General features: G+C 40.6%; 1 protein-coding gene across 2 annotated transcripts in view; it reads right to left on the bottom strand.

Moving 5' to 3' along the window:
• The window catches only part of SORCS3 (sortilin related VPS10 domain containing receptor 3), a 615,618-nt gene that overhangs the window by 35,722 nt on the left and 556,767 nt on the right, over positions 1 to 23,129 (bottom strand). For both annotated transcript variants that reach the window (XM_073904225.1, XM_025881120.2), the window contains exons 15-17: positions 13,900 to 14,017; positions 12,757 to 12,890; positions 2,415 to 2,528 (exon numbers count right to left, since the gene is read on the bottom strand). In XM_073904225.1, the coding sequence (XP_073760326.1) occupies positions 2,415 to 2,528; positions 12,757 to 12,890; positions 13,900 to 14,017 (366 nt within the window). The remainder of the gene's footprint in view (positions 1 to 2,414; positions 2,529 to 12,756; positions 12,891 to 13,899; positions 14,018 to 23,129) is intronic.

Genomic DNA, 23,129 nt, shown 5'->3' on the forward strand with positions numbered 1-23,129 from the left:
GAAGCTCCTATGCAATCCTGCTGAGGGAAAATTAGCTCAGAAAAAGCATGGGAAACCTCCCCACAAAGCACTGTGGCCTTTTAGGACAAGGGCATCTTTGTGCATAGTGATGCCACGTCATGTCACTTGACCACTGATCTGAGCACAGGAAGCTGAGCCAACAGCTTGTCCACTGTCCTGACCTGTAGGATAGACACTATTTCCACTATCTATAAAGCTGCATACAATCAACCTCCTGGTAAATGCACATAATATAAATGCACCACCACTATCACTATATCACATCTTCTTTTACCCTGTATGTCAGGAGTAATTAACCCAACCATCCATGTTGCCTTCTTCTGATGGCCCTTCAATTGAAAGCAGATGAAACAAAAATCCTTTATGAATGATATTTTTCTTCCACTATACCTGATATTTACCCTGGTCCTTTCTCCATTTCCCACCCCTCAAACCCTGCTGAACTACCAGCCCGACATCTCCATCCAAAGATCTCAGGAGGATGTTAGGCAAATGTTGTGTGTAGTTACTACCTCAGACAGAATTACAACATACCCCCTTGCAGATACATGTTATTTTTAATTGCCAGCTGAGCTCATAATGGGTCTAGAGCTGTTGCTGTCCAATATGCTAACCATTTTTTATCTATGGCTATTGAGCACTTAAAATGTGGTTAGTCTTGTATGTTGAAATGACACTATTTTGGACATATTAGGTTATATAAAATATATTATTAAAATTAACTTTGCCTTTAAATTTTTCTTAATGTAGCTACTAGAAAATTTTAAATTACATATGTGGCTCATATTATATAGTTCTTTTGGTCAGCACTAGTCCACGTAATCAAATTTCTTTTTTGCTGACTTTTAGTCATTTACAAGATATTTAATTTTTACTTATGGCGGATATTTTGGTAGGTACCATATCCTAATGTGAACTGGATATCCTCTACTCTTCCTCTTCAATCTCAACTGGCCAGCTGGTTAACAGTTTGTAATGTAAGCCAACATTTAAGCAACCTAGAGATATATGTAGACATTTGTAGTAAGTCTTTTGAAAAAATACAAACTGTCTTTCCTTTTCATCTCCCTGATTTATTTGGTTGGCTCTTTGGGGTTCTGTTATATCTAAGTTGCTTAAAATTGGGTGTGCCCATAGGAGATGTTGTAATGCAATTCTCTTCCAAGTCTGTCCAAGGTATGCTCTGGCGTGGAATCTGGAGGCTTAGCTGATCACTTGTGCCCATCATATTCCTCTTCCTCAAACTTCATAGCACTATGCTCTCTGATACCATATCTCTTTAAGTTCATGCTGCTGGATCTGTAGTGTGAATGGCTTCAATCCCTGAACCAGACACCTACGATAAAATAACATCAAAAGTACTTAAGCCCCATCTCAAGCCCCAGCAACAGTCCCCTAGAACCAAATATTGAGCTAAAAATCCTTGTTTTCCAGTAGCTCACACAACTCAGCACATCTCTTCCATCACTTTTTTTTTTTTCCCTCTGTAGACATCACTTGGGTTGATGGTACCTACCAGTATTTTATATCCAGAGAAGGTAAAAGTACTGAGATGGCGAGTAACTGGTGTGAAATGGCAGAAGATCCACTGGAAGAGTTGAGACAGGAGTCCAGAACACCTTCATCCTCTGCTACTCAAAGAGTAGTCCTGGGACCAGCAATGACAACATTGCCTGGGGGCTTCTCAGAAATGAAGAACCTCTCAGACCCACCCCAGATCTACCAAATTAGAAGCTACATTTTATTTTAACAAGATTACCAGGTGATTCACAGCACATTAAAATGTGAAAGGTGCTGTCTCAGACCACCAATCCATTTTCCAAATCTCTTCTGGGCCATCGAGGTGGCAAAGGAGAGGGGAAGACAACAAGTCTTTAAGGCAATATTTTATCAAGCACCTGAGTAACTGCATGTGAGCAGAGAGAGAAACACACATATAATCTGACAATTAAAGAAAGTGTAGCTTGACCTTCTCATTCCAGGAAGCCCTAGAATGGGACTTCTGAATTTTCAGTTTCAGTTTCCAGCATCAGTCTAGGAGAGCTTCAGTCCATCCATCCCTGGAGGGCACTGTAACACGTGCATACCATTTGTATTAGTTTATTTTTTCAGGGTCCCCAAAATAAGGTGGCATCTCTTTCCAGAAGATAAGGCCTGACCAAAATAATAGCTATGGTCTGTCAGAGGCAAATGGAAAAGGGTACTGAAATCTAGGAATCACAAATCTCTTCAGATGTTCCCAAAAAAGCTACAGAACTCCTCAGCTTTCCTCAGAAGCCACTTGTAAACAAACTCTCTATGCTCCAGATTGCTTCAACAGAAATGCTACCTTTGATACCAACCTAGGGAAACAGAAGAATAGTGATTAGAGTTTCTTCCGGTGTTTTACTTACCCAGTACTGTTAAGGTAGCTTTGCCCAAGGCTGCAGTCCTTTGATGGGGATGCTGGGTTGTACCAGAAAGCTGGGACACACTGGCTCTCTCCATGTCTCTCATAGCCATAGTCGCTGTTCAGAAAATGAATATTGCACACTGGTATAGATGCACAAATGCTAAAACACACCCCCATACACACAAACACAAATACATCCCTACAGCCTTCCAAAAAGCCGCAATGCATTTTTTCAAATATTCCCAGCAAGAGCAAATATTCGTACTTTGTGAACAGAGTTTTGGATTTAGAAATAATCCCAAATCATTAGAAATCCAGTGTAAAGAAAGAATAGTACATTATCAAATGAAGATTCCAGGTAAAAAAAAAAGGTATGGATGTACATCCTATAGCAGGTACCCTGGCTGGAGGTGGGTGTCAGGATTGCTGGAAGTTTAAAAGCATCCTCTGGATCACAGTGGAATTACTGACAGAAGTAGGTGACAATGACAACCAAGAAGATGATTTTAAAGGTCAAGATTCACTTCTGGGTAAGAGTCCACAGATGTTATTTCAAAATTAATTTCATAGATTTTATTTTAATTTTTCCTATAAATTCTTTCTCAAACAAATATATACATTTGCATTCATATAATACAAACAGCCATTCAAACTGTCCCAAATACATATAACACAGGTCCCCTGTTTCCCTACAACCAACAACACAAAACTGTGGTTCTTTTCCACATTTTCATGAAAGCCTAGCTATGATAAAATAAAGAAATTCAGGTACGATTCCCTTCTCCTTCCCTCCCATTTCAAAATGAAGAAGTAATAGACCAGTGTAGAGAGGAGGGCCTCCATCTGAAATGCAAATGGTGTTTCCTTACTTCTTGGAGTTTCATAAGGCTCCCATAGGCATAAATGTCAGGGTAGAAAAAGAGCAATAAAGTATTATTGCTCTTGAAACCAACCAGAGGTCAGTGAGGGTGGCTTCACTTGGCAGGAGAATTCATGTTTCTAAGTTAAGCATCCTGAAACTCACAGACCAGGAAGAACAATCCGGACATTTGAATATTGATCCATTGAGTGTTAATGAAACATAAAATAGCAAGGAAAGTCACTCTCTCCAGACCTACCCCTCCTTTCTTTTTCTGCTCTCATGTTCTTTGAGCCAAGATTTAATTAAAGCCCAATGAAAATGGAGGCAAATTTTGGTCTATGTGTGTGACTAGGGCAGAAATGGAAGGAAGATAGGAATACAAGTTCAATTCCACGTTTATTTATTACTCAATATGTACTGTACTGTCCTGGGAAAGAAGAGCAACAATCCTTGCCCTCAAGGACTTTTGAGTCTTTGGGGAGAGGGATACAACATGCCTCAAATCCAACCGAAGGAGCATGAAGCAGAACATGATGATACGGTATGAAGTGGTACAGTTAGGAAAGCACCAACTGATTATATAAAATGTCCTCCCAGCATTGCCACACCCTATCACCTCACCATCTTCCTCTACACCAAACTCCTGCCTGACCAGTCCAGACCAACTTTTCAACCCTCTTTGTCTCTGCATGTGTTATTCTCTGGGCTTGAAGCCCTCTACCTCGTCTGTGTCTGATAGTTTGCTAAGTATTCTTCTTCAATATCTAGGTCAGATGACGCCTCCCCTGACTCCCCAGACAAAATCTCTGTGACCACAGCATGTTGGAAACTCTAAATCTATAGAGACCTCTGTTGGTTTTGCTTGCCAATATAAGAGTTCAGACCAGTACTTAGGATGTTGGAGGTACTAAATATTTACTGGGTGAATGAATACTCCATTTATGTTTAAAAATCACACTAATTATCTCATTGCATTGGGTCTATCTGTGCAGGGAGATGTGAGCCCATAGTTGACCTTCCTGTGTGGACCACAGAAAGCATCCCAAGTGCTCCAGATTCCTGAGCTAGGAAGGTGGAGCTCAAGACCAGCCTTGATATATCATGGCCATGTTTATATGAAACTGGAAGAAAAGGAGAAAGGGACATGTCTGTCAAGCAAATTTTTAGCCATGCCTCCTGATCAATGATTGGAGATCTCCCAGCCTGCAAGTTCACTGTGGACTCAGTGTTGTGGCAGCTTGTAACCGCTCGTGAGAATGGACTTAAAATTTCTGGTATTTTGTAAGCTCATTAATGGTTGTTAAACACAGCCATTATCAAAACTTAAGTTATTTCAAATTTTAATGAAATAAATTATACTTGAAAGGTAACAAACACTCAAACACACAGATTCCTCATGATTTTGTTGTATTTATTATTATAAAAATATTATTTTATATGTAAAGCATTAGGTATTATAATTTTACCTACGCTCCTGAGGTTATTTACCTTTATGTACCTGTGTGATAAAAAGACTATATAATATTGTGCTACTGCACATCTCTTCTCAATTCTGTATTCACTGATGTTATGTTGGTAGCTTGAAATTGGCCACATTTGGGGATATTTATAGCAATCAGCAAATGCTACTAATGAGGGCTTATTTATTTGTTCCAAGAGAGCTGGTAGTTAGATATTTACCAGCACAGCACTGAATATCTGATTTCCAAGCATTGCTTACCTGTAGAAACATTTGGGCTGTGGTGTGTCTGCACTGCTTCTGGAAAATTCCCCACCTGCTATATGACTTAAATCTATTGAATGTTCTGCTAACCCTAAGAGATACTAGTAATCTTTGAAGGAAGGGTGCCCTCCTAAACAGCTTACGGAAGGAGAGAAATGTCTTAATGCTCTTTCCTAGATGGAACCATCTTTAGCAGTTCTGTTCAGCTCTGCTACATGTTAGCGATGCAGTAATTAAAAATGGTGCATCAGGCATGCTGTTTTGCCCCAAAGAGAAAAAGCACCTCATTAATATTTAATAACATTAACAGAAACATCACTGGCTGCCCCTAAGCTGTGGACTTCTTCATTAACTTCTGCTAAATGTATATTAAAATCTCATACTGCCCAACCTACCCCCCAGCTCTTGTGTTTGCATAATTTCAACAAACAAGCAGTTCCAGCAGCTGCTCCAACTTCCTGGGGGAAAGGTGTTTTTCTGTTGAATTGTGACATTTGGAGAGAATGTGCCAGAAAGTCTGATTTGCCTCGGGGAAGTATGCTGCCACAGCTTCTGCAAACACACAAGCAGTTTCCTTCCAGAAATAAGTCACCTCTGCATCTTTCTTGACTATAAAAGGGTTTAGAACTTCTAAAACTTTAGGGAGAAACTTGTCCATTTCCAGGAGATGTATGTCCTCCAAATCCCATTCAGGGAGAAGCCTTAGACCATCTCAAGAAGGAATAGACAAACTTTAGAAATCACAAAGTTTCTGCATATCAGAACTGGAAGGGATGCTTGTATTCGTTGGGTCTAATCCTCTTAGTTGGTAGATTGGGAGGGAGAAGCAAAAGAGGAGAAGTGACTTGTTCAAGATTGTACACAGCTGACAATGGCACATGGAGGTGATAATGCAGCATTAGTACAATCTCATGGAGCACCCACTTAATTGTCATAAGGGAGGACCCCCTGGTCCCCAGGAATGACATTCTGAGACTCTTAGAGCCCGCCCAGAAGTCATGGTCTCTGCTGGTGCAGCTGCTGGGGCTTTCCTACTCTCAGGCCACATACAGCCCTATCATTACTTCACGGACCCCCAGTTCCTCCGTTCTCCCATTTGGCAAGCTGAGATTCCAGAAACAGTCCTCCACAGGTGTTTCTGTCCCATTTTAGGAGACAGAATCGCCTGCTGGTTTGGGATTGGACAGATAGAACTTTTTGGCAGGCTCAGAGTGAACACTCAACAAACTGGAGCAACCATAACAAAAACATCAATACAAACAATGGAATAATAATTAACATCGTCAGCATTTCTCTAGGGCATAAGCCTAAATATAGGCATAGAGAAAGATGATTACATTCGAACTATTTCAGAAACTGTTTGAATAAACCAACAAGCATCCCTCAAATATTTCTCCTTATCAAACCCCATGCTAGCCATCTGCCCTCATCCCTCTACTCATCAACAACTCATCCCTCAACTCATCCCTCTACTCCAACAGTCTCATACAACTGCTTTTTTCTGCAGTGCTGCCCTTATTCCTTGTACTCGACAGAAAGTCTACACAGCTCCATCACCACCTCCTACAGGAAGGCTTCCATCATTACTCCTGTCTTCAACACTCTGCTCTGACCGTCTCTGGCACTTACAGGTAGGAACAGTGCTGTCTGAAAGAACCTTCTCTTCTACATCTATGCTATCCAAAATGGTAACCACTAGCCACGTGTGACTACTAAACACCCAAATGTGGCTAGTGCAACTGAAGAACTGAATTTTTAATTTTATTTATTTTTAATGCAAATAACCACATGTGACTGGTGACTATTACATTAGACAGCATAGGTCTGGATTATAGAATTTAGTCCCTAGTAATATTATTATTTGCTGTTACACTTTCATTGAGTTTGAAACTCTGGTTCATACATCTTTGCCTTTTCTACAATGCCAGTCTACAGAAAAAACATACATAATTGTGCTCTATATGCAGGATACTTACCGTTGGATGGATTTCAGACACACCTGAACTTAGTACTATAGCATCCCCCTATCTCTTCCCTCTCTCTTCTGCATTACCACATGATAAACTCAAACTCATTGTGTGGATCTGGAACCATACTGCCCATGGAAGGAAACACTAAAACACACCAAGACCTAGGACTCTGGGTCAGAATATTATTATTTTGAAGGAGTTACTTAACCTTTCTGTGCCTCCATGTCTTCATCTATAAAATGCCTACAATAACATATTCTCCTTCCAGAAGCTGGTTGAGAAGATTAAGTAAGATAATCCATCTAAAGGACTTGGTGCATAGTAGGTATTCAGCAAAAGTTACTGCTGAGTGAGTGGTTGGATGAATAAGAAAATAATTTCTGGTTCAACCTGGTTCTAGCTGAACAAAGGTATTTGCATCTCTCAGATGGCAACTCCTTTCGAGGAGCCTCACATGACTTCAGAGCAAAACACTTTTGCTCCTTTTTCTGACCACCCGCTAGTCCTTGACAAACTTAATTCTCAGGGAGGATTTATTCCTGGCCCTTCACCAGTGCCACAATGGAAGTGGCTCTCTAGAATAAGCATGAAGCTACTAAGCAGAAACATCACTATTTATGCAAAATTCATGCTTATTACTGACATGCACTTTGGATGGAAGGGTGAATATTATTCTACAAAAATGCTTCTGAGAATCTATAAAACCTTCCCTCTTCAAAAAAAGGAAAGATACAGTGTGAATATACCCTCCCTTTCTGGATCCAGGCTACACTCCTTACCTGTTCCACCAAAATCAAGACATTTAATCCATCCTCCTCAATCCTGCTTTACCAATCTGATTAAACTAGGTTACTCCCTCTCCCTGCTGTCTCTGACACTTAAAAGTTGCCTGAACCAATCAAATGAACATGACCTGATTTGGCTTAGGCAAACAACTACGTAGAATGAGTATCATAATTACTTACACTAACTAAGCTGGGCTTTTCAAATTCTTTAGCTAATAATACTTCCTAGTAGGAAGGACCACTGAGAAGGACACAAGGCTATAAAATTGTTGCCACGCACAGATTTCCAGCAAGGACACTGGAGACAAACCATATTTGATGGAAAAACTATATTTTTACATCAATACCTATGCTTATTGAAGTTCACTTAAAAACAAAACAATCTCAAATACTCAGTTCTACTGTCTATAAACACCACTGTAGAAAGACAACAGAAATTTCAGAAATGAAACTGTCTCTTCCATACTCAAAAGTAGTGTAAAAGTACTTTTTAGGTCACATGATTACATTTTGCTCTTGCTCTCAGATTCTGACCACTAACCCAGCCTCAAGTCTTGTATATTTGTTTATCCTACCTCTGACTCAAGTGGTTCTTTATTATTATTATTCAAGTATAATTAACACAGTGTTCTATTAGTTTCAGGTGTACAATATAATGATTCAACAATTCCATACACTTCTCAGTGCCCATCACGATAAGGGTACTCTTAATCCCCATCACCCATTTCACCCATCCCCCCACCCTGCCCTCTGGCAACCACCAGGTTTTTCTCTATTTTTAAGAGTCTGGTTTTGTTTTGTTTTGTTTTTTGTCTTCTTGTTTGTTCATTTGTTTCTTAAATTTCACATATGAGTGAAATTATATGGTATCTGTCTTTTTCTGACTGACTTATTGCACTTAGCATTATACCTTCTAGGTCCATCCATGTTGTTGCAAATGGCAAGATTTTATTCTTTTTTATGGCTGAGTAATATTCAGTTATATAGAGAGAGATATAGATACAGATGTAGATATACCCCCATCTTCTTATCCATTTAGCTATTGATGGCCATATTTGGGCTGCTTCTATATTTTGGCTATTGTAAATAATGCTGCAATAAACATAGGGGTGCATGTATATTTTCAAATTAGTGTTTCTATTTTTTTCAGGTAAATATTCAGTAGTGAAATTACTGGATCATATAGTAATTCCATTTTTAATTTTTTGAGGAACCTCCATACTGTCTTCTATATTCTTGAGATACAACTGAGAGTGGAAAGACCACCACATAATACTTCAAATACCAGTCCCCCCCCTCCAAATTCTATAAAGTCTTCTTGAACACCATATACCTACTACAATTCCAGGACCAATGGTCAAACTACTTCATCTGGAATTGGGTTAAAGTTAATGGAACATTCCAGATTAATCCATATCAACAGCAATTAACCTAGGTCATTTGAGGATGAATTCTAATTTTAAAATAACTAAACTTGAGGAACTGTTTCTTATGAAACATAAGGTAAGTCTAATAACAAAGACTTGTTTGATTTCTTAAGAAATGGCATATTTAGGAGAGAACATAGAATTTAGCTAGACTTGCATTTGAACTCCAGATTTCTCCCAGTTGTGTGATCTTAGTCAAGTAACTTATATTCCAGATGTTCATCTTCTTCTCATTAAAATGCCATAGTAACAATGTTGATATTACAGAATGTTGGGTCCAGGTGGTACCTCTACCAATGCAAGTATGGGAGCCAAAGAACACCTTGCAAAGGCTTTTTATTTCTCCCTGCTTTACTCACAGATGCATTCTTTTTTTTTAAGAGATTTTATTTATTTATTTGACAGAGAGAGTGAGAGAGAGAGAGCAAAAGCAGGGGGAGTGACAGAGGGAGAGGGGGAAGCAGACTCCCCACTGAGCAAGGAGCCCGATGCAGGACTCCATCTGAGGACTCTGGGATCATGACCTGAGCTGAAGGCAGACGCTTAATCAACTGAGCCACCCAGACACCCCTCAAAGATGTATTCTGATAGCAGTTCCCAAAGAAAGGCTCAGAAATATTTTAGGCAATGCCGCCAATAATGAGTGAATGGATTACACCCAAAGGTACAACTTTGTAGATAGGGCTCATTTGGATGTATAAGCTCTGGTTTACTTGCTAAAAATACCACGGGGACCACTTAACTCTGGGGTATAAGATTAACAACAGCAGCAACAACAGCTACCATATGGATTCTTACATCACTAGGATGAATGCCTTACCTACATTAATGATATAGATTAATTCACTTATTCCTCCCTAGCACCAATGAGATACATGATCTATATTTGTATTTTATAGCCAAGAAGGTGAAATCATAGAGATTAAGAAAATTTCCCAAGGTCAAAAACTGAATATCAGAGCCGGGATTTTTTTTTTTCCCCAGACCAGTAAATGTTAGTGGAATTACTGAAAGACAAATATCTAGGTTACAATTCTTCTTTCTCCATTGTGAGGTTTCCCAACAGCAGGATCTATTACAGCTCAGAGAGACACAGGAGAAAATGTAGCATGGCATGCAAAGACAGTATGCCTCCATGGAGTCAGTCTGCAGAGGGGGACACAAGGAAGACTGAAATTCATATTCTGAATATTCAAACTGACATCCATATGTCATGTAGCATAATTCTCAGGGGCCTACTATACATTGCTATGACAATTTTGCTGGATTGTATTGGAAATCAGTCTTCCCAAGTATGAAAATATCCTCTGTCTCCAAATGGTCAGAAGTGTCACAGATAGGACACTAACATTCAAATTAAATTCCATTTAGCATATCCCATTTGAATGACTCTCACTGAGGTCAAGCTTTCCAAGGCATGAGTTCAGGGATGAAGAGTAGCTAGGGAGCAGCCGTAGTCCTCTAGCTGGCTTGCAGTTACCAGTTATAGTCCTAGTAGAAAGTGGGGAACCAAAGAAGGCTTCCAGCACAAAGCAAGCCTCAGAAACAGGCTGGATGAGGTTGTTGGGCAGGGGCAGCTGTTCTGCACCTATTTGGATTTACTTCTGTTATTCAACACCAGAAAAGCCCAATTGCAACTCTGTCACTGCCCTGCCATATTTATAGGCTGATGCCAGAGCCCTTAGGTTTGTCTTTTAATCTGGAAAGGGTTATGGACATATCTATATTGAACTTCAACTTTTGACTGTGATGTAGGGGAGGAATTTACCCAGCTGGGATCAGAATGGGATCACCAATGGGATCACCCATGCCCAGACTTGGGACATCTGTTGACTCCTAAAAGGAACAACATTTAGGAACATGGTGCAACTATTTAATTTACTATGGGTGAGGCACTGAAGCAAGTCTAAAGTTCCCGCCCTCATGACACTTGCATTCTGCTGGGGAAAGACAGGTGGTAATAAAGCAATTTAGAAAACATGATCACTCCATATGGTGACTAATACTAAAACCATGAAATCTGTGAGGTGTCACAGTGACAGGGTATAGGTGAGATCAGGTGGTCTCAGAAAGCATTTCTGAGAAGCTGCTATTTTTGCTGAGATGTGAGTTACCTAGAGGTGCCAGCCATGCTGAGATCTGGAAGAAATCCTTACAGTTGCTATTGTCTCTGTTAGGAATGAGCCTGGATTAATTAAGATACAGAAAGAAGATGGTAATGTGGCTGCAAAATGGTGAATGAGGGGAGAATAGTAAGAAATTAAGGCCCAATGGTAGCAGGCCAAATAATGTAGAGTAGAGAAAGCCAAGGAAGGAAGATGGCATAATATTTTAAGGGAGAGAGGAAGCCACTGGAGTGTTTTAAGTGCAGGAGTGATAATATTGGATTTGGGTTTTTATAGTCAAATTTTGGTTACTGTGAGGAAGAGAGGTTTTAGGGCAACGAGGGTGAAAATAGAGAGACAACAGACTGTTGTAGTGTCCAGGCTGCAGTAGACATGGGCAGAGGTGCTTCAGGTTAGAATGTATTCTGGAGGGGCCCCAGGTGGCTCAGTCAGTTAAGTGTCTGACTCCTGGTTTGGGCTCAGGTCATGATTTCAGGATTGTGGGATCAAGCCCTGCTCTGGGCTCCATGCTCAGCAGGGAGCCTGCTGGAGATTTGCTCTCCTTTTCTACCTCCCTCTACCCCATCCCCCTGCTTGCTCTCTCACTCTCTCCCTCTCTTAAATAAATAAATAAATAAATAAATAAATAAATAAATAAATAAATAAATAAATAAATCTAAATGAATGAATGAATGAATGAATGTGTTCTGGAGGTAAAGACTCACAAGGACTTGTGGATGGACTGGACCTGACGGTAAGGGAAAAATCAAGCTCTCCTGGGATTTTTACTTAAGGAACTGTGTGTTTTATTGAGTTTGGAAAAACCAGTCCGAAGAAGAGCTGAAAAACTCCCAGCAGTTAAAGATTCAGGAAGAGCTCCCCCTTGGCCATACTGAATCTGAAATCCCTACTAGCAATTCTAGGGGAGATGGTGGCTGAGTACGTACATGGACACACATGTCTCCATCCTAGAGGTCAGTGAGGTCAGAGCTGGAGATAAATATTTGGACATTTGTGAATCATTGCTTAATAGGTGAGATTTAAAGTTGTTCTTTGTGATTGTTGTTAGAGGGAGGAAGAAAATGATGAAAAGAGAGTTCACATGGAAAATCACGGTTTGAGCTAATGTGTCTGGAGGTACCTGTCCATGGTGGCAGCTCTCCAAGCTGTCAGTGCCCCACCCAACCTCTCTGGTACTTTCCCAGAGCTGCTAACTGATAATGAGAAGGTTTCCTTGGACACGCTGCTCTGATAGAACAGTGGGCTTCCCTGTGAAAACGTCTCCTCCTGTCCTCCTTCCAGCGATGCAGCCTTCCCATCTGGCCCAGGGACTGGAGCCATCAGGCCCACAGGCCAGCAAACACACCTCCCATCTGAGGGTCATGACTTCCTCCCTTACCTCCATCTTCATCCCCAACCCCAACAGGTAAATGTCTGACTGAAATTGACAATGAGATGCCAAGGGACTCACCATTCAAAGTCCCAGTCGGCACAGGCACAGGGTTCTGAGACCACTGTCCCTGAAGAGTCTCGGCCCAGGGCACACTGAGCTCCTGGCTTGCGTTTCTTGAATATTTTCCTTTCTCCCATGACGCAGGGCTCCCCCTTAGAAAGAAAGTCCATAGTGAGAAAGGCAGAAAAACACAAAGGAGATGAAATAAACCAGCTTCTCGATAAGAAACATTAGCCTTTTCATTCTCTTCTAGTCACTCTGTGTAGCAATCTCTTTCCCAGTAACCATTCAGGAATCTCGAGGGAAAAAGGGCCAGTCTGTTACTACCATACCAGAGGAACATCATAGAGCTGTCCCATCACTACCCTTCACCCCACCTAGCCAATGATGTCTGCTTCATCTTGTTTCTTTTCCACCTTTAGAGAGAATGCACCTTCAAAGAGAGTTCACAGATCTCCAAATTGCCCAAATGACCTCGGCATAAATTCTAGTGGAAAAGAACCCACTTCTGGCACAGTTTTAACATCATCTTCAGAGTAAAATTGAAGCTGGCCCAAAAAGTTCTCTCTCTCTGATAAACAACCATGCCTAAGTCCTTATTCCCAAACAAGGGCAAAAAGAGGAGAAGCTGATACAAATTACATGAACCCAATGGTTCTGAGAATGCAGAAGTCTGCTTACATTGCATAGCAACAAATATCTGCCATTTCTACTAGAGTCACTCACCCCCATCCCTCACCCTTTTTCTATGGTCCTGTTTTCAGTGTTCTTGGGCCTCTTACTGCAGGCTGGCCTGACAAGTGTTCTCGCCCTCTCCATTGGAGGTGAGATGATGAAACTGTTGAAAGGTCTCTTAGCTGTCTGGGCTTATTTCTCCACAGATAGAGCTAAAGCCCCAGCTTATCATTGTTACCTCACCCCTAGGCTACTTGGTGACCTCAATGGGTAGATCGGAATCCCAGGGTGCAAAAGGGTACTGAAATACCATCTGTCTATGCTGGACCTGGATGTGTGGACTCCAACCCTTCCCCCCAAATCTACTATTATCTTTGGATGGCTCGCTACCTTCCACCTCCAAACAGGAAGGCCCAGAGATGACCAAACAGGGCTTGTGGAAGCTCCACCTCCTAGAAGCCAGTGTGCCCCTACCCTATGGTGTACCTGATTGAGCAGGTGCCAGGTCTGATAGTCCTCCTTGGTGCAGCGCCGGCTGAAGATAGATTTGTAGTCCACTTTCACCAACTGCCATTCAGAACGGAGGCTGAAGTGGCCAAAAACTCTAAGTGTTTAGGGGAGGCATGGGAGAGACAAGCAGAGAGAGCCCCCTAGTCAGTCACTAATGCACAAAGACTGGAGGGAGAGAGACCGAATTGCAGCCTGGACTCAACAGATTCTTCCAAAATGAGGTCTTTGAAGGTCACCAAGGACAAAGTGCACCATTTTATAACTCTAGCCAATTGACATGGTATTCACAGTGGGTTTAAAACTAACCATTTTTTCAGTTGCAAAAGTAATATATGTGCTTTATAGGAAGCATTGAAAACACAGAAAGATACGAAGGAAAAAATTCACCCAATAGTTCAAAATCTTCCACTCAGAAAGAACTGTTGTGCATATCTTGACATGTAGCCTTCTTGTTTCACCTTAATGCAAGCACGGTTATTTTATCTACTGATGTCTACTAACAGGGACTCAGTTTTCTCACCTGTAAAGTAAATTGTATATATGTATGTTGGAGGGGGGTGGGTTAGCTAATCTAAAGTATGGCTTCCAGTTCCAATATTCTGACTAAATCTCAGTGTGTTTTAGTTGAAATCCTCATTGCTTAATTCACATGAATATCACTCCTTCCCCCTTCCCTGAAAAATCATAGTACCCTCATAAAAGGAACTCCTATTTATGTACAGTAAAGAACCATACCGGTAATCTGTGTGACTTAGATAATCAATACTGCCCTTTTCAAAGCCCAGAAGTTGATGGCCCTGTAAATATGAATGATCAATCGTTTCTAGAAAAATAGAAAAAAAGACTGATCATCCATACTCCACTCGGGTGGCATATCTTGTAATTACAACGCAAGACATCTATCATAGTGCTATAAATGGGAGAGCAATCACTCTGGGAACCTCAACCAATGGAAGTCTTTCAAGGCACTGGATATCTTCCATGTGAGCAAAACTTAATCATGCTCCCAGCCCTGGATTCTCGTCTCCCCACAGCCAGCTCTTCCTATGGTGACACCTAAGAGACTAACTCTCCTTCAGGGACAGTCCCTGCTGCTATCTGAAGGATGAGTTCAGATGCTTTGGGAGCGGTGAGAGCAGACTAAAATTATGAAATAGACAAAGAAATAGGATCGTTTTGTGGATCGTACAACTTATATTACATCTTGGGAAATGCCCTTTAATGTTCTATCAGTTTAAAAGTTAAATACAATTTTTCAGAGTCTTGTCTAAAAGAAGATTAAACAGACTTTGAGGTGAATGAGTCTTGGGGATAAAAGGCACAGGCCAGGGAATATAGTCGATGATACCATAATCGCACTGGATGGTGACAGATGGTAGCTACACTTGTCGTGAGTGTAGCATACCGTATGGAGATGCCGAATCACTATGTTATACACCTGAAACTCATGCAAACTGTGTGCCAACTGTACTAAAAGAACAAAACCAAAAACGTATGGTCTTTATAAGAATCTTAGCTCAGCACTGAGTAGCAGAAGCCATGGGGCTAGAATATTTTGGGTTATGTGGCCAATAGCGTGTAAAGCAGAGTGAATGTAAACACCTCCCCCCTGGGTTCTCTCTGTTCTCCTTCACTCATGCGGTATTCAGTGGTCTCCAAACCCAATTCATCCATGCCAGGTTACCACTGAAGTACTTCCACCTTTTAGTCTCAATTCATTTCATGGAGAGGTCAGGAGTCAGTTGCTTTTAAATCTCTAACAAAGCAGTTATATCTTAAAAATTTCTACTTGTTTGAAGAGAGAGTTATATTGAAAGATCGTTGGAAGAAACAAACAAACAAACAAACAAAAACCAGTGGGAGGAGACTTGGATGAATGTCTTCTGTCTTTATCCGGCCCATCTAAATCCTCCCACATTCAAATGCTACCTCCTCTAGTCATTCTCCCTTGATTGGAGTACTCTGAGTAGAAGAATTTTAGTGATGCCAAATCAAACACTTCCACTTACTCCAAATAGCTTACAGTTAAATTTCATGGATCACAAAACACATCATGTCCGATTAATCCCATTCCTTTCTATGAAAGGGTTACGAGGCAGACAGAAGAAGGAAATATGAGACACATGATTCACCTGGATATTAGCAAAGCATCTGACAGTGTTTGCCATAACAGTCTTGAAGAAAAGATGAAAAAATATGAGCCAGGTGCCAGTAAAATTATGTGACTGAACAGTACCTAATTAAAGCATTAAAATCAACCAGAAGGGAGGACGTGAGTAGTCAGCTACAAGGTTCTGCTATCTGCTCTTTCCTGTTTATCATTTTTATTAATGACTTGAAGACATGAAAATAATGGTCCTCATTGGAAATCACATTTTCTGATGACACAAAGCTGGAAGAAACAGTCAATATGCTTGATGGCAGAATCAGGACCCAAAAAGGTCTTGACAGACTGAAGGGAGAGGCTGAATCTACTAACATGTGGAGTCACAGAGAGAGATGTCAGGTCCTCCCACTCACAATCACATAAGTATCGAATAAATGAAATAATGCTTGATGCAATTCAGGTTAAATAATAATAGTAGTAGTAGTGATAATTAATAATAATAATAATGTGGCAGCTTAAGACTTATCATACACAATGTGATTAATATAAGTGAATGCTCCAGAGAAACCAAAAATATTTAAGATGATCTTAGAATGCATTAATTACTGCATTTTGTTTATTACCTAGAATGAAAGAGGCAATATCCAGGTCAATTTCACATTAACTAGATCACAAAGAAAAATTGTAGTTAGTTTTGAATGTCACCATTCAATCCCCTGAAATCTTAAATAAAAATATGCATTTGTTGGCCCATGTGTATTTATTATGGAGAAATTACATTTATTTTATCAGATTTTCAAAGGAGTTCACAGTTCCCTAAGCTTAAGGACCACTGAAAAAGAGAGTACTAAGATGATGTACTGGATGGAATAGCTGGCTCCCCCAAGGGACATGAGTATGTTCTATTTCCTGTAACCTGTGAATGTGACCTTATCTGGACCTTTGCAGACATAAGTAAGTTAAAAATCTTGAGATGAAATCATCCTGGATTATCAAGTTGGGCCCTAAGGACAAGGGCCCTTATCCTTATAAGAGATACAAGATGAGAGACAGGCAGAGAGGAGGAGGCCATGAGAAGAAGAAGGGAAGATTGGAGTTCAGTGGCCACAAGCCAAGGAACACTTGGAGCCCCCATAAGATGGACGTCTTCCCTCCCCACTAGAGGCAGTGCTGTCCTGCTGCCATCTTGATCTTGGACTCTGGCCTCCAGAACTGTTAGAAAATTAATTTCTAATTGTTGAGCCACCTAATTTGTGGTGATTTGTTACAGCAGCCACAGGAAGTTCATACAGATGGTGATATGATTCAAGACCACTTTTCATCTATCTAGCCACTAAGTGGTGTGCAAACACTGGCCAGTTAACTGGGAGATGACACAGGAAGGGGCAAGGGAGGGGAGACCAAAAAGTGGGCACTCTGGGGAGATCTCTTGAGTATAAAAAAACTAACAAAATGGAAAAATGTGAAAGTTTACAAAATGCGAGAGAGCTTTCAAATGGACAAACTTGCCCACAGAGGAAAGGAATGCTCAAGACTGAGTAAACACAGAACCTCAAGCTCAGACTTAGCCATTTCCCAGGGCTGCTGCTGAGCAGGATGCGAGTGTCCTCCAGCAGCCTGGCCTCACTGACACAGACCCTCTAAGGAAGTCCATGATGTTGGTCTTCCCAACTCTCTGGGTTATCTGTTTCTCGGCTCAGAGAGCTCATTTCAGAACTGAACACAAAAATAGGGGCCCAGTCAGGACTTGTACTAATCCAGCTTCTTCTCTCCTGCAATCTTGCCAGGCACACCCTTTCAGCTAGATTTCTTTGGCTTCTATCCCAGATATCCTTACATGGTGTTTCCCAGGTCTTTCCCCAAATTGTAAATTGATACGTTAATATTTTTACTTGGGAGAGTGCCATTCTGCTCTCCCATGTGATCACTTTCACATGCCATTTAAGCATCTACTGTTAGGATTATGAGCTTTGCTCATTTTCACCTTGGACCCCAACTAAGAGGAGGGGAGCCCAACTAAAACCCCTTGGCAACTTTCAGACATTAATGTACTCCCCATCTCTCCATCCATTATCAGTTCTGGGAAGAAAAATGTTCATCATGGGCCCCTTCCTGTGGGGCATAAGCAACTGAAACATGCTTTCTCTTTTGCATGTATCTGGGTTCTCTAATTCCGCTCAATACTGCATTCATTCACAGCTCTTCTGATTAGAGCCCATGGAAGCCAAGGAAATGACAGAAACGCAGCAAACTTAGCAGGAGATAAAATAAGGACTAATTTAAATTCAAGAATTTCTCATCCCTTTTCATAACCACTCTTAGAACAGATGTTAACATTCACAATAGGATTTGTGAAAGTGAGAACCCAGCAGAGAAACCAGGGTGACCATCATGAGAAACGATGCCCGTCACTTTGGGGCGATAAGCACCCACAAGGTGGATTAGGGATAGAGAAAGCCAGACCATTTCTAATTAATAATAAAAGAATTTCCCAAATAATAGTTTGTCACCCATTGGAAATGTTTCTCTAAAGTTACAAAGCTCATCACTAATAAAGTAGGCACAGCATACTCCTCCCACTTGTGGTATATTTTTGGGGAACAACGTGGTTTATACATCAATTTAATATGGAACCCAAGAGAGGTAGGGAGGGTGGAAGAACCAAAGACATGGAATATCTCTAAAAGGATAATGCAATTCACAAATCAGGTGCTACTTCTTTCAGAAAGTTTTCTGTGACTGTTCTAGCAACATGAGCTCTTTCCTCAGAAGCTCAAATGGTCCTATTATGTCTCCTTCCAGAGGTTCTCCACTGTCTGCAGCAGAATCACCTAGAGGGCTTGTTAAGTATAGATTGTCTCATACCCAGACTTGTGTGTTTTGAGTGACTGATTATTTGCATTTCTAAAAACTCCCTAGGTGATGTCGATGCCGGTCCCAGGACCACCCTTTAAGAAACACACCTCTAGACCACTTATCTAGAATTTAATTCTCTTATCTTTGGTCAAATTTGTGTCAACCAATTAGAAAGCTCCTTAAGGCTTGGAATGCTCCTTGTACTTCTTTGTATGCCATATGGCCTTTCAATGGTAGATGCTTGACAAAGAATAGGTAATTAATTATTGAGGAACAAAGAATTTTAGAGTGTGGTTTCTTTCTCAAATCTTTGGCAAAAAAGGTAATTTCTAGCATGCCCAAATCCACTATCATCCAGAGTTCCACTTCCTTGCAATTACCAAGATAAACTATTTTGAGACTCTTCTGTGGAAATACATTCCTAGCCCCTCTTCTTTACTTCAAGTGTATTTTCACCAACATAACAAAACCTTATCATGTGCGATAATGTATGGGAAATCTTGAAAATTCCAATGGACAGCAAATGTTCATTACCATCACCACCATATTGCTGGAACCCCCACAGACTCATACCCAAGGCCCTGCTCATCAAGAGCTTTTGATAGATTTGGCTCAATATCCCTTTTTCAAGGTACATACTAACTCAAATGCTAACTAACTCTAACTCAGGGTGTGTGTGTGTGTGTGTGTGTGTGTGTGTGTGTGTGTGTGTGTGTGTGTGTGTGTGATATTTGATACAAAGCCTTGGAGAAAGCAGATGCTTCCTACATAAATACAAATGACTGACTATCTAGAAACAGGTAGCCTTCCCTTTAGTTCCCTTGAAGAAGTTCTCCCAACCACAGAACAAAATTAATGTATTCTCTAAGCCATTTCTCACTATATGGATTTTCAGGAAAAATCAATTAAAATTTATTACTTCTCTTTTTCTTTTTCTTTTTACCTTGCCACCTGGATTTTTTCATGAGAGTTTTTGGCTCCACTTAAGATCCACCTTCTTGGGCTATATAAACCTAAGAGACCATCTCTTTCTTTCTTTAAACTCTTCTGGTGGGTCGCCTGGGTGGCTCAGTCGTTAAGCGTCTGCCTTCGGCTCAGGTCATGATCCCAGGGTCCTGGGATCGAGCCCCGCATAGGGCTCCCTGCTCCGCGGGAAGCCTGCTTCTCCCTCTCTCACTCCCCCTGCTTGTGTTCCCTCTTTTGCTGTGTATCTCTCTGTCAAATAAATAAAATCTTTAAAAAATAAAATAAACTCCTCTGGTGCCAAGAGTCTACACTACAAATGTGACTCTGGTCAGACAGTGTCCTCCTACGCTCTTGTGCTATTATTTGACTTCTAGCATACAGACGGTCTGGGAGTGGTGGCAAGAGCATAAGGCAAAGATATAGAAGACATCTTTCCCTAGTCCTGGTCTGCCATTAAATTAGCTAGGTGACCTTGAGCAAATCACTTCCTCTCTCAAGCCTTTAGCTTCCTTACAGAAGATGTCTTTAATCAGTGACACGTATACTCCAAGGATGGGTGCAAGAAACAGTCTAGGTGGAATGTGGCCCTTTCAAGATAATTTCCAAGAGTTTATTTTCTTTCACTTCCTATGTCTAACTCCAGGTGTACCTATCTCTGGTGACCCCATACACAAAGGATTTATCTATTAGAGTCATTCATCTTTGTCTCCACTGGCATTTCTTCTATATAACAGATGCTCATTAAATAGCTCTGGGTTGATTAATGGATAGAATTAATCTATCAAAGTCATTCACTTCTTCTAAAATTGGGGTAATAGCTTTATCTGCCCTTATTTCTGGACCGAAGAACATGGTTGAGCTGCGTGTCCTTTGGGGTTTAGAAAGACAAAAACAATCTCAAGAGGGAAATAGCGGCGGTTTCTCTGTCTTTGTTATCCTGGACTGTGATAGGATTTCCACAAACAACTATGATTTTCTGGGACCCTAACTAACATACCCTGTCTAATCCACCATCCAGACTTGAGTGAGCCTTTTGGGGAGGGGTGTGATTAATCTGAGGGAGGGAAGTGGTTCACAAAAATAAAAAAAAATTTCATTACAATTCCATACACACCAAGGGTTAGCTACTCATTAATTAAATGATTTCAAAGGGGATCTTGGTATATAATTGCTATAATTTAGGTGGAAACAATGCCACACTAAATGTAATTAGAGGAGCAGGCTCTGTAAAGATGTTTTTCTCTTTATAGGGAAGCAACTCTGGGTCACCTGATTCTCCCCTGCATAGTTCTTTTTCCCCACCTCCAATTATACCAACCTTCATATATAGCTGTAAAAGCCGAGAGAAGTTTCTAGGAGATAGTTGTTGGTCACAGGCCTTCAGAGAGGAAAAGGACAAAGATTCAATACTAGAAAGTGACTAGAAATGCGCAAAAGAAAGAACAAATGGTGCCTGGGGAGTCAGATTAGGACTTTACTGAGGACTAATTTTTGAGAGAACATATGATCAAACTCAACTAGGATGATGCTGTGTTGCCATCCACCTGCCCCAGAACCACCCTCCCTTTCCCTTATTTTCTTCAGGGACTCCTGCACCTGCATCTCAAGCTCTACTAATCACCAATTCCCCCATTTCTATCTGCACGAAGAAAATCTTAAGAGAACAAGGCCAAAGCTGACTATATCAGTTCCTTCCTGACTTTCTTCTCCTGTGGCTGACTCAACTGAGTTCTCAGTCATCAGACTAGAAACTGAATTCAACACCTTGTTTTTGCCATTCCTTCATTCTCTGTCTATCCCAATCTCATTCTAAATGCCACCTCCTCTTAGAAGCATTCCTTAGATATTTCAAGTCTAAGTGATCTCTCCTTCTTCTAAACTTTTGACTTCCTGTGTGAGCAGATGGTGACCTTGTTCCACAGAGGCAGAGGATTTTCCTCAGTTTCTCCAGCCCTCTGCTTCAGTGACACCATATTCTCTTTGACTCCTCTTACTTCTCTAAGTATTTTTCTCACCCCTCTTCTTCCTCCCATGTCTGACTGTTGTAACTTAAGCCTTCTTTTTCTCAGTTCCTACACTTGACCTTGGCAATCCTATTCATTTCAACAACTTCAACCTCTATGTAGAAAACTCCCAAGGTACCTACTCTTGTCCTTGAACTCTCATAAGATCTAGTCATGAATATCATGCTAAAACCTTTGAATTTGATTCAAAAGCCACCCTGCAGTAGCCTCCATCTTTGTAGTATTACCTCCTGCTACTCTCCAATGCTGCTTGTGCTCAAACAGAATTCTATTCCTTCCACCAAAAGCATCATGATTTCCTAGTGCCTGCTTTTCCTCTGCTTGGGATGCTGTTCTGACATCTTATCTTGTCCAATTTCTACTCATTCTGTAAGTCTCAAGTCAAATAATAGGCAGGTGATGGGGAAAAAAACGGGTTAGAGTGAAAGAAGGGGAGGGAGAGCTTTTCAAATCTAAATATTTCATAGTGGCCACTTTGATAACCTCTTTAAAAATCAAAACTACTCCTAAATAACCCATGGTTTTATTTCCAAACATATGGGGTTTTTTCTTTTATTTTCCTCATCATCATTCTATTTTTTAAAAAAGTTTTTATTGTTATGTTAATCACCATACATTACATCATTAGTTTTTGATGTAGTGTTCCATGATTCATTGTTTGTGCATAACACCCAGTGCTCCATGCAGAACGTGCCCTCTTTAATACCCATCACCAGGCTAACCCATCCCCCCACCCTCTGCCCTCTAGAACCCTCAGTTTGTTTTTCAGAGTCCATCGTCTCTCATGGTTCATCTCCCCCTCCGACTTACTCCCCTTCATTCCATCATTCTATTTTTTAAAGTTTTCATCTAATTATAACATTCAGAGAGAACATGATCTCAATCATATCAGCTCTTTGGAATTAGTCCAGAATTTCCATGTGGCCCAGTGTATAGTCAATTAAAAAAATTAAATGTTTGCCTAAAAATTATCTATTCTCTATTTGTTGAGTTGAGTGGCATATACAGGTTTTTAAAAAAGCTTACTAATAGTATTATTAATCCAAATCATACCAACTTTTTGACTGCTTGATCTATTGGTTTCCATGTGAAATTTATTAAAATACTCCCCTATGATATTGCAAATATTCTATTTCTCCTTGAGTTTTTGTATGTTTTTGCATTATGTAATCATAACACTACACAGGTTTTGAGATTATTCTATCTTCTTGAGAGATTATTCTTTTTAGTTTTAACTCAAATGCTAACTTTTC

The sequence above is a fragment of the Callorhinus ursinus genome, unplaced genomic scaffold (assembly GCF_003265705.2).
Source record: "Callorhinus ursinus isolate GAN/ISIS: 27379988/994484 unplaced genomic scaffold, GSC_fseal_2.0 scaffold20, whole genome shotgun sequence".
Classification (NCBI taxonomy): Eukaryota; Metazoa; Chordata; class Mammalia; order Carnivora; family Otariidae; genus Callorhinus; species Callorhinus ursinus.